The sequence below is a fragment of the Nicotiana tabacum genome, chromosome 4 (genome assembly GCF_000715075.1).
Source record: "Nicotiana tabacum cultivar K326 chromosome 4, ASM71507v2, whole genome shotgun sequence".
Classification (NCBI taxonomy): domain Eukaryota; kingdom Viridiplantae; phylum Streptophyta; class Magnoliopsida; order Solanales; family Solanaceae; genus Nicotiana; species Nicotiana tabacum.
Window position 1 is genome coordinate 60,413,305 of NC_134083.1, and position 12,122 is coordinate 60,425,426.

The following is a 12,122-nucleotide window of genomic DNA, read 5'->3' on the forward strand; positions in this document are numbered from 1 at the left end:
TTGACTTCTGCTTCTCATACTTGACCTGCTAGTAAATTAACCACCGCAAGACACCTCCCACATGTCCTTCCTCATTCTTCGTTACCCAGTGCTTTATCAAATAAAAATCCATCTTTGTAAACATGAGCTAATGGATTGCTACCAGCTTTAAGCCTACTGCAAGATCATCTTCCTCGAGCTATCACATTAGAAATACCAATTCGACCCTGAACTGCTGTGCACCGCAGCTCAGGTACCATTTCACAACACCCCGCCCCGAAGGCAAAAATCAAAAAGACCCTAGCACCTGCAAACTGAAAATACGTTCAAACAAGGACGCCGTCGCCGCATCACAATGAAATTCCACCACGCTCGAAAATACCAAGTCTCATTACTCCATCAACTCAAACCTGAACATTCAAAGTCCGATCGCTTTTCTTTTGTTGGAATTAAATACTGAACTTTTAAATCATGCACTGAGATATCCTCCTTCTGAGTCATTCACTAGCTTGACACGTAGACAGGTACCCTACCATTACACCAACACCGTGCATAGCCTCAAAACCGTAGGAATTACCAATACTAAGCTAAAATAACAGAACCTCATTTTGCAAGAAGTCGATAATAACTTGTTTGAATGCGCAGGGAGAAACATCCTGCTCCACTTCTGTAGTACCACTGAAACTCCTCAATGCCCAATAGACACGAGCGCTCAACATCGTATAAGAATGAGTAGGAGGGAAATAAAGGCACAAGCCTCAATGGAATCAAACAACACGATAAAGGAATCAAGAATGGAAGTGCTCCTAACAGCCCTGTAACCTCTCGAAGATAAGTACAGACGTCTCCGTACCGATCCGCAAGACTCTACTAGACTTGCTCATGACTCGCGAAACCTAAGTGAACCTAGTGCTCTGATACCATATTGTCACGACCCAAAATCCACTATACGTCGTGATGGCACCTAACGCCGCCGTCGGGCAAGCCAACGGAAATTTACTAATTCAATTAACCATCTTTATTACCTTTGAAATCAATATTTTCATTAACTAATTAGCATAAAATAGGATTTACAGAGTGAAACAATGATGGTTATATGAACTATTGTACCAAACATCTAATAGGAACCCCCAAAACCCGGTATCACAAGTGCATGGGTATCAACTAGGAAATATATGATAAATGCAACATCTGTCTGGGATACAAATTAGATAGGAGTATATAAATAACTTTGATAGAGACTCTGTAGTTGCGGATTCGTGTCATGGAATGTAGCTCACCGTAAGTCCCCGCGATAGCTGCGCCTCTACGCCCAAAAGATCACTAGACATACATGTACCTGCACAGAAATGTGCGACAAGTGTAGTATGAGTACGTAAACAACGTGTACCCATTAAGTATCAAGTCTAATCTCGAAGAAGTAGTGACGAGAGGGCGACTTTAACACTCACTATGGGTCAATAATATTAAAATAGAAATATTTGAATAGACATGATTTATGTGAATAACAATAATTTTCTTAACAAGCGAAAATAAATAATTCTTTCAAATTCAATAATTTCTAATTAATCAATTTGCTTCACAAGATGCAATACAAGGTCAAGGTATCGTGTAATTATTATTATTAGGCACGATTTCTGCCGAGGTCGTACGGCCCGATCCAGAGTGTCGTGTACACTGCCGAGGGACGTTCGGCACGATCCATAAATGCATCTATACTGTCGAGGCATTCGGCCCACTCCACAAGAAAGGAGGACATTTTCTTATGAACCTCCGGAATGAGAAGTTATTATAAGGCTAACACATAAGGATGTACAATTTCTATTAACAATCAAGTAATTTGCATAAAAATTCAAGTATGTGAAATTTCGGTATTTTACTATTTCCTCTAACAATTTCCAATATAACTCCAGTACTTTAATTAAATAAAGGATGCAATTATTACAAGTAATTCATGATTTGAGTCCTAAACTACCCGGACATAGCATAATTAGTAGCTACGCACGGACTCTCGTAACCTCGTGCGTACGTATCCCCCACAATTAGAAACAATTATTAATTTAAATCACCTATGGGGTAAATTTCCTCTTACAAGATTAGACAAGAGACTTACCTCGCTCGGAAGATCCATAGCCGGCTCCAACGCCACTCTAACACCTCAAACCGATGCTTGTCGATCCAAAACTATGCAAACAAGGTGCAAACCAATCATAATGTGTTATAATACCCATAATTAATCAATTTCAATAAATTTTCAATTCCGCTCGAAACGTTATCAGTAGGGATCGCATCTCGGAACCCGACGAAACTCACAAAATCCAACAACTCATCCAATTACAAGTTCAACCATACTAATTTCACTCAAATCCGACTCCGAATCGGCATTCAAAACTCAAAAATTCGTTTTTATGAAATTATAGAAAATTTCTTCGATTTCTCTTGAAGATTCGATAATCATACACCAAAATGAAGATTAATTCATGAAATATAATTACAAGGGAGTCAAGAACACTTACCCCAAGTCGTGTGATGAAATTCCTCTCAAAAGTCTCCCAAACCGAGCTCCAAAATGCGAAAATGGATGAAAATATCGAACCCTCGAACTTAAAAGGTTCTGCCCAGTCGCGATTTCCGCTTCTGCGGCCCAGAAGGTCACTCCTCCGACAGCCGCTTATGCGGCTCCAAATCTCTCACCTGCGAGAACCCAATTCCAGGTCGCCCGCCGCTTCTGCGGCCCGTAAGCGCATTTGCGCCCTCGTTTCTGCGCTGACCACTCCGCAGGTGCGGTCCCGCTTCTGCGGCGAGATGACCGCATCTGCGGTCCCGCACTGCCCATGGAAATTTTGCGGTGGCGCACCTGCGGCCCTTTTTCCGTAGGTGCAATTGCACCAGCAACCAGAAAAATCCCAACATTCTCTTAGTTCAAAAATCGATCCGTTAACTCTCTGAAATTCACCCGAGGTCCTCGGGACCTTAACCAAATATACCAACTGGTCCTAAAATATTATACGAACTTAGTCGAGCCTTTAAATCATATCAAACAACGCTAAGAACACGAATTACCCTCCAATTCAAACTTAATGAACTTTGAAACTTCAAACTTCTACAATCGATGCCGAAACCTATCAAATCACGTCCGACTGACCTCAAATTTTGGACACAAGTCATAATTGACATTACAGACCTACTCCAACTTTCGAAATCGGAATCCGAACCGGATATCAAAAAGTCCACTCCCGGTCAAAATTTTCAAAATCATCCAAATTTCCAACTTTCGCCTATTGACGCCGAAATGACCTATGGACCTCCAAATCAACGTCCGGATACGCATTTAAGACCAAAATCACCATACGGAACTATTCCGAGGCTCAAAATTTTAAACAGATATCGATAACATCAAAGTCTACTTCAACCCAAACTTAGGAAACTATTAAACCTTCAAAATGCCAGCCTTCAGTAATAAGCGCCGAAATACTCCCGGGCTACCTGACATTCGACCCGCACATACGCCCAAGTCCGAATTCATCACACGAACCTATTGGAACCTTCAAATATTGATTCTGAGGTCATTTATTCAAAAGTCCAACCTTAGTCAATTCTTCCAACTTAAAGCTTCCGAGATGAGAATTTTCTTTCCAAATCAACTCTGAACTTCCCGAAATTAAATTCCGATCACACGTGTAAGTCACAATACATAAAGTGAAGCTTCTCAAGACTTCAAACCGCTGAACGACACGCTAGAACTCAAAACGATCGATCGGGCCGTTACATTGATCTACTTGAATAATTTTCTCCTGACTTTTTGTTCTTTTTCTGGCCTAGTTTTGAGTAAATACGAGCTTTCTTTCTCCCTTGTGGCGTTTCTACCTGAAGCATTCTTAGTAAGGCTAGAAATGACTCCTCAAACCTGATTAGCAAATGGAATCTACAACGTTAATTGTGCTTTAGCCGTCAACCATAAATTGTCTTTTAAGTGGAACATAAAGAAAATTATTCATTTGTCTAACTTTTGCTTGTATTGTATTATTTGGTCTACGTGCTTCAATATCATGCTTGATTATACACAAAAGATCCTTTTTTGATTCTCTCTTTAGCCTTATATTATTCCTAGGAGGTCATTTTACGTCTTCGTTTGACTGAATATAAAGTTTAATAATAGAAAGAAAACTTTTGTATTATATGATTTTAAACTAGAGGTTTGTGTAAGATATCAAAATACTTTTGGAACATGGTCTTAAATATGTCACCTCATTTCTACGAGGGAATAATACTAAAGGTAAAACAGGAATGCTAGAACTAAAATCATAGTAGTACTAATTATGAAAATGTAACATTCTTTTTAAATAAACTAAAAGGTTAAATTAAACAGTTGAAAGGGAGGGATTAGCAATTAGCTAGTAGTTATTGGTATTTTACTAGATTGACATACGTAGTACTAAATGGATGAAAAAGCATGGTAAGCAGGAAGGAGAAATCAGATTTAGATGGAAACAGGAAAGGGTTGACGAGGAATATAAGCTTAATTGAATTCGTCTATTCTCCTAATACTTACCGAACAACATGAAACTAAACTAGTAATATTTATGTTTAGGTAAAGAGTAGGAAGTCATTCTCCTTTCATCCTTACTGTAAACCATTCTACGGAGAAAACCGATCCATGAATTATTTGATTAATAAATTACCTTGAGAAAGATCCAAGTATGGTTTTAATAGAAAATTAGTGCTCTTCTGAACGTTGACTTACGATATATTATGACATCCTTTATCTTGAAGAAGCCAATCAATGGTTGAAAGTCGCTCATCACGGCCTACACCCCCTAAATATTTACTCTTACTATGTTTTCAAAACTAGACTTCTTTAACATATAGTAGTACCATTTTACAAGCCAAGACTCTGTTTTAAAGCAACCCCATGGAATTGCAAAAAACCATTGCTCTGTTTCTTCTCCTCTCCTATTATTTAATTACCATAGTCAAAAGCACAGAAATTTGCTTTACCTCTGCATGTCGTCGCCGGGACGAACCTTTGATTCGTTTCCCTTTTCGTCTACAGAATGTCCAATCCCAAAATTGTGGCTATTCAGGTTTCAACTTACACTGTGATGCAGCAAACCAAACAATTCTTAAGTTACCAAATTTATCAGCAGAATTCACTGTTCATGCCATAGATTATTCTACACAAGAATTATGGCTTAACGACCCAAAAGATTGCTTACCTCAGCTCCTCCTTAAACTCAACCTTTCTTCTTCTCCTTTTTCTGGGGTTTATTATCAAGATTTTACATTGTTCAATTGCTCTTTTTATTATACAAGGGCGAAGCTAAATCCAATAGCTTGTTTAAGTGGTTTAAATTATACGGTGTATGCTACATCTTCTATGAGAGGAGCTAGATTGTTGTCAACACCAGCATGTAATTTGATTGGAACTATTGCTGTTCCAGTTCAGTGGCCATTTTTCGAGCAGGTTTTGTCGTCAGATCTTAGCGATGATATTCTGCTGTCTTGGGCTAATCCGGATTGTAGAAAGTGTGAGTCTAAGGGTGGACGATGTGGTTTCAGGAAAACCAATTTTAGTCAACAAATCATATGTGAAAATGTTCGTCAACGCGGTAATATTCCTAACTCCCTATCTTATCTTTTTCTTTAGTCAACAAATATCATTTTCCCAAAACAACGGGCTTTTTTAACTTTTAACCCACATCAGAAACTATTTACATTTGGTTGCCAAAAGTGTATAAAATTTATATATTTTTTGTATATAACATACAGAATGTATATATATACCAAAAATATATAAATAATATACACTTTTTCTGCTATTATTTTGAGAGCGGCTATACAACGTCATTTTCACTTTTCTTTACCTTTGAAATTTCTTCTTCCTTTCTCTAAATTTTACTTTTTATATAGTTTACATTTTTATACGAAAATCCGATGACTGATATTCGTTAGGTTTCTCTGTCGGATTTCCTCGTTTTACCGTGTCTTTATTGTGATATTGAGTTACTGAAAATTGGTCTAGTGAGTGGTAAAAGTTTAGTACCCATACATTACATTAAAACTAATTATTCTCTGCTGATTCCTCTTCTTCTTTTTTTACTTCCCCCCCCCCCCCAAACCCCACCCGTGTAGGTAGCATTTTTTATACGAAAATCCGATAACTGAAAGTTGAGGGCTTGCATTGACCAAAGATCATCCCATAGGTCAAACTTAAATACCAACAATGGTTTTGGTAGAGTGTTAAATATTTCTTCATCCTTAACTAGATGTTTCAAGTTCGAGTCCTGATTATAGAGTCGACTTTGTTAGAAAACGCATTACCCTCAAACGTAGAACTTTACGGCGCGGATTTAGATTTAATCGGACCCCAATGCGGGTACTGAACACCGAACGGAAAACAAAAAAAGGTCAAACTTAAATGCTTCGAGTCATCTAAATAGGTTTTTAGGCTTAAAGGTCTATATTTGAAGTCTCTCATTAATGGTACCTTTCGGATAATTTATTCTCGAAGCTTGCAATTCGTAGCTCTTTTCACATGTTTTAAGTCAACAGCGGCATTTGGTGACTTTGTTCATTTCATGTGGTTGATAGTCCAATAAAGAGGGAAGTTGCTAACAGTAGCATAATAGTATATAGTACTGAAAGAATAGTTTAATAATCGATTAGGATACTGTGTCTAATATCTGAATACGCATACCCTAATGTAGTTTTAGTTAAAAACACTTGAAGTTGTACTTTATCCATCAAGGTCGGGAAATAGGCTCTAGTTAATGTCAACCGAACAGGGAGATATTCTTTGGTTGAAAGTAGCTTCAAGAGAATGGAAAAAAGAGAAAGTGAAAAAAAATATTTACATAGTCAGATTACTTATGATTGTAGATAATATTATTTAATAAACATCCATTCTATGTTTTTTACAGTATTTATGCATATAACTTAAATCCCATAAAAAAAAAAAAAAGAACACCTTAAGATTTGGTGTTACTGTAACTTATAAGCTGCAATCTAGGAATTAGTAATAAGCCTGCTGAATTGGAATTTGAAGCTATCAACGAAAGACTTTTAAATCAATCATAAAAGATAAGTAAAGATGCAAGAAATGATTATTTGGATGAACTTTGATGTGCACCAGCTGACCCCATCATCTGACTTTTTAAGCCATTTTTCATTATTTTAGTTGCCTTTGTTTTCGGCCGTCGTGGCGGTTTTGTATCTTTATGTTTCATTGCTCTCTCTCTCTCTCTCGCTCAATAGTTGTATCTAACCCAAAAAGAAAAAGAACTTTTATCTAACGCCTTTCCCTTTGCACACTCAATATTCTGCCCAAGTTTGACTTAGGAATTGGAGTACTATGTTTGAGTGAGTCAACAGTCCCACATACGCAACCACACACCCATTCTTCTACGTTATAACGACATTCGTGGAATGTTGCCTTTACTTTTTCCTTTCTTGCTTAATTTTAATTGGAAAAGTGACGAAGGAAAGAGGTTGAACAAAACAAAACGAATAAACAAAATAAAGAGTGAAATCAAACTTTACGATCAGATGTCTGTCACTCTCACTAGCACATATAACACATAATGTTTTCTCTGCTGCTATATTAGACCAATTCTATTAACTGAAGTAATGACTTGAAAATTTTGCAGGGCTTCCAAAAGGCGCGCGCTACGCAATAACAGTGGGAGCTGGGGTGCCGGCAATGTTATTCCTAATTGGGCTTCTGTGTTTCATATGTGGCAGGATAAGGTCTTGTAGGAGGAGGAGAGCCCAACTAATACTAGAATTCAGCTCTACTGTGGTACCACAGCCCATTGCATTAATGGGCCTAGATGAGCCCACAATAGAATCCTATCCCAAAACTATCTTGGGAGAGAGCCGTCGTTTGCCCAAGCCCGATGATAATATCTGCCCAATTTGCTTGGCTGAGTATGAGCCCAAGGAAACCTTAAGAACCATTCCTGAATGCCAACACTGCTTTCATGTAGAATGCATTGATGAATGGCTTCGATTAAATGCTTCTTGTCCAGTTTGCCGCAATTCCCCTAAACCAATTCCCTAATTATGTCTTATCTGAGTGTAAACTTCATCTTTTCATTTGCTGTATGACTACACGAGATGCACCTTAGTTTAGTGAACTAGTGTAATAGGATTCCCAATTATGGCGCGCTAGTATGTATAATGACGTGCTCATTGCTGGTTTTTGGCTTTATTTTTTAGAATAGATGGTTGGAAGTCATACTCAATATTCTTGTGAAATATGTATGTAGAATAGAAATATACATAATACTCCTTTTTTCGAGTTTTTGGTGTATGGGCTTGTCTTAAATCCATTCCAAGCAAAACCTTCTTCGACAGCCAAACGGTCATGTTGCAACTTGCAAGTCTCACTTGCTGTTTTGTATAGTAAATTTGCTTTGTTTGAGGGGAAGGAACTTCATTCAAAGTTCTATTCAGTACAATTTACAACAATCAAATTGATACATATATACACCAAAGACATAGTAGCTTCTAGTATGAACTTCTGTTTTATTCGGTTCTATGTGGAGAGAAAAATTATGTATTACATTTACTCAATTCGAACTTGCACCAGTTTCAAAACTGCTTCCAAGCTCACTGCCGAATTGGCTTCCTTCTGCAGTTGCCCCCATGTTTGGCGAATTTAGAGAGCCGAAAGGATTTGCTGGCATAATGGGAATGCCTTCTCCTTCTAGCATTTGAATCACAACTTTCATTGATGGTCTATCCGCTGGAGACCATTGAATGCACCAAAGTCCTACAATTGCTAGTTTCTTGATTATGCTGCTGTCATCTTCATCCTCAATTTGGATTTCTATTTCTTCTCCTTTCTCCAGTTGTTTGTACATCCACTCTGGGTAGTAAATCTCACTAATATTGTTCTGTTCATTTGCGACTTCAAATTTCTTCCTTCCACCAATCATATCAAGCAACAACATGCCGAAACTATAAATATCTGCTTTGTATGACACATTTCCATAGTTCCTGGAGAACACTTCAGGGGCAATATAGCCAATGGTGCCTCGAGCAGCAGTCATTGATACAGCACTTTGTTCCTTGGAACACAACTTTGCCAGCCCAAAATCTGCAACTTTTGTATTGAAATCTTGGTCTAGCAAGATATTATGAGGCTTAATATCAAAATGTACAATTCTTTGATTGCACCCTTGATGCAAATACTCGATCCCTTTGGCGATTGCTACAGCTATTTGTTGCATCTTCTCCCAACCTAGTGACGCTTTTCCATTCCCTGATGATATGATCTTTTGAAGCGTATCGTTTGGTAAATATTCATATACAAGAGCTCGTCTATATCCATCAGCACAATATCCAACTAAGCGCACAACATTGACATGATGAATTCTACCTATGCTGCCCACTTCATTGATGAAGTCTTCACCGTCGCCCTTGAAATTGTTAAGGACCTTAACCGCAACAAGAATTTCATTGGTCAGCTTCCCTGTGTATACTTTCCCATAACCTCCTTGACCTAGTTTATACTTGAATTGCTTTGTAATCTTTTTGATATCCGCATAACTGTATCTTGTAGGTCTGAGAGCTTTATAATCCTCCAAAAACCTTTCAATCCTTTTTTGATCCTCTTTCTTTATTTTCAATTTGACAAGTCCGTAGACTGCTACAAAGGCAGACAAACTACCCAATACACTTGCGACAATGACTTCCTTTGACGGCCCTGTAAAATGAGGACGATAGCATTATTTGCTTGTAATTATTATAAAGAAAGTGTTTACTATCGAAATAATCACATGTAATGTGTAAGCTAACTAAGCAAACCTTCAACAACGATAACGATAAATCAGACAACAAAAAAGAAATATTACAAAAGAGATACAAACATTTAATGTGGTAGGTCAATTGTCCTACGTCCACAGGCGGAGATGAGCAATCCACTATATAAAAGAGGGTACAAAATATTGAGAGAACAAACCCACGAACAGGCACACACAAGTGACAGCATAATAGTGGTCTCACAAATTCTCCCTCTAAACAAGAATCTCAAACCTCTTATAACTACATTGTGAATACTACTAAATGAGAAGGAAGAATCCTCCATTTATAGAAGTTTAAACCTTTTTCTCCAAAAAAAAGAGGACTAGCCGGATTTATAATTTCATTCTTAGAAAAGTAAAATCCAATTATTGTAAATATGTTGCCCTTTCATTCAAGAGAAAGGAAAATCAAATATGATAAGAAAATTAGGGCAAACTAAGCGACAGATTGTTATTCAGAAAATAATTTCATAGGTAAAAGAATGAGCCAATTTTAGAACCTGAAAAGGGAAAGTCAACTCTAAAGATAGTATTAGTACCTTTGCTAGGCTTTCCTGGTCTGTCAACGCATTCGGTTTCACTACCTGAACCATTGGATTTCAACTTGCAGTAGTTTCCATCAGCTTCACATTTCCCACAAAATGGTTCAGACCAATGCAGAGGAATCTGGGTTTGACTTAATTCTTGTTGCCCAAAAAGTACCTCGTCTGGGATATATGAAATATTGTACATATATTTACAAGAAGATGTTAAAAAAGAGATACTTATTGAAGAGCCAAAAGCAAGGACGCCATAATGAGGGCCGCTAAGGCAAGTGATCCGATCAGCGTACGCATTGTCTGAGGAACAATTGAATAAAGTGTAGCCAACATATGGATCCTGATGAATTGTAGTGAACGGAGAAGGAGACACATTTATGTTTGGAAGCTGCCTTGGAAGACACAAAGGATTGAAACCTGATACTTTTATTTTCTGTGACTTGTAATCAATTTCACGAACAGAAACATTGGTTGATATTGAAATGTCAATGTTGTTGGTCGATGCCCACAGGGGAAATTTGAGCATGAATTGAGTAATATTGTCTGGTGTACAAGTTAGTTCGAAACCAGGGTAGCCACAGCGAGGTGGCTGTAGATTTTTTAGCCGGAACGGGAACCGGATGAGCGGACCAAATTCGCCACATCTTGTTGGCAAGCATTTATCTTGAGCTGCTACTTTTACACCAAAGTGTAGCAGTAGTAGTAGATGGAACAAATGAATAAGGATTGGGGTCATTTCTCTTGGAAAAGAATCAAACAGTCTTTGATGATTGTTGCAAAGTCGCCCTCACACTAATTTTTCTACATATCTGTATATAGTAGCACAATAAGAAAAAGAAATTCAAAAAAAAGGAAAGAAGCTCGAAGCTTTCCTGTCATGCAATTCCATTATCTGGATATATTTACTATATAACAGGCGTGTTTTGATATTTTAATACTAGTGATATTAGAACCAATAACCAATTTCCAATAGCTTAGATCTTCCATGCGTAAGGCATTTCTTATTGTGCTTTGGTCAACAAGTACACGCTGTCATGACCTTTATAAATAGAGGTCTTTGCACACGATTTTGGATTTTAAGGACCCGTTTAATAATAAATTTTGCCAAAATAAACTTGGATTTTATTTGGCAAACACATGTTTGGCCATAGATTTTGCCTACATTTTGGTCAAATCTCAAATCCCAAAACCAGTTCAGGCCAAAATATCACTATTATATTTTTTAAAAATTGTCTCAAACTTTTATATTTTATAAAAGAGCCCACCATTTATTATTTTGTAATGACGTTGCTTCGTTTTCTCGGTCATCTGATAGTGTATCATGTAGTTCATTATAAAAATGATAATTTTGTATCAAATTTATTTATGTTCATGACTATGGTTTGCGATAATATAATGAATGTTATTGATAATGGTAATGTTGGGTATTTGTGATAGTTTTTAGAACTTGTGGGTAAAAGTCATGTTTCATGTTTTTCCAAACCAAACTTCACCCAAAACAGATGTCCAAACACATTTTCATCTTCAAACTAAACTTCACCCAAATTAGATTTTTCAGAATAAATTTGGGAATTTATAGCCAAACGCTAGCTAAATTTTCCAACGCTTCAAAGTCCCATACCTTTTTCTTGCTCTCTTCTTCTCCGGATTTCTCTTTTCTGTTTCAGTGACTTACATTGTTCCTCATTTCCTCTTGTTTTTTTATTCTCCTTCCTTACATTGAATCATGTCTAACTTACCTTCAGAGGCTGGAGAGGGGAGTCGTGTTGCTCCCTTGGTAGTGGTGTTCCCCTCCCAT

The 12,122-nt window shown here is 37.4% G+C and overlaps 2 protein-coding genes across 2 annotated transcripts; one reads left to right on the forward strand and one right to left on the reverse strand.

The window, feature by feature from the left end:
* The first annotated feature begins 4,693 nt into the window (after nt 1–4,693).
* LOC107771750 (putative RING-H2 finger protein ATL21A) lies at nt 4,694–8,247 on the forward strand. The gene is made up of 2 exons (XM_075251932.1): nt 4,694–5,588; nt 7,626–8,247. The coding sequence occupies exons 1-2, from the start codon at nt 4,892–4,894 to the stop codon at nt 8,036–8,038; spliced, it is 1,110 nt and encodes a 369-aa protein (XP_075108033.1). The 5' UTR covers nt 4,694–4,891; the 3' UTR covers nt 8,039–8,247.
* A 25-nt stretch (nt 8,248–8,272) lies between these two features.
* On the reverse strand, nt 8,273–11,184 carry LOC107770321 (rust resistance kinase Lr10). Its single transcript, XM_016589616.2, has 2 exons — nt 10,325–11,184; nt 8,273–9,688 (listed from the first exon to the last, which is right to left on the reverse strand). The coding sequence occupies exons 1-2, from the start codon at nt 11,058–11,060 to the stop codon at nt 8,550–8,552; spliced, it is 1,875 nt and encodes a 624-aa protein (XP_016445102.1). The 5' UTR covers nt 11,061–11,184; the 3' UTR covers nt 8,273–8,549.
* Nucleotides 11,185–12,122: the final 938 nt, after the last annotated feature.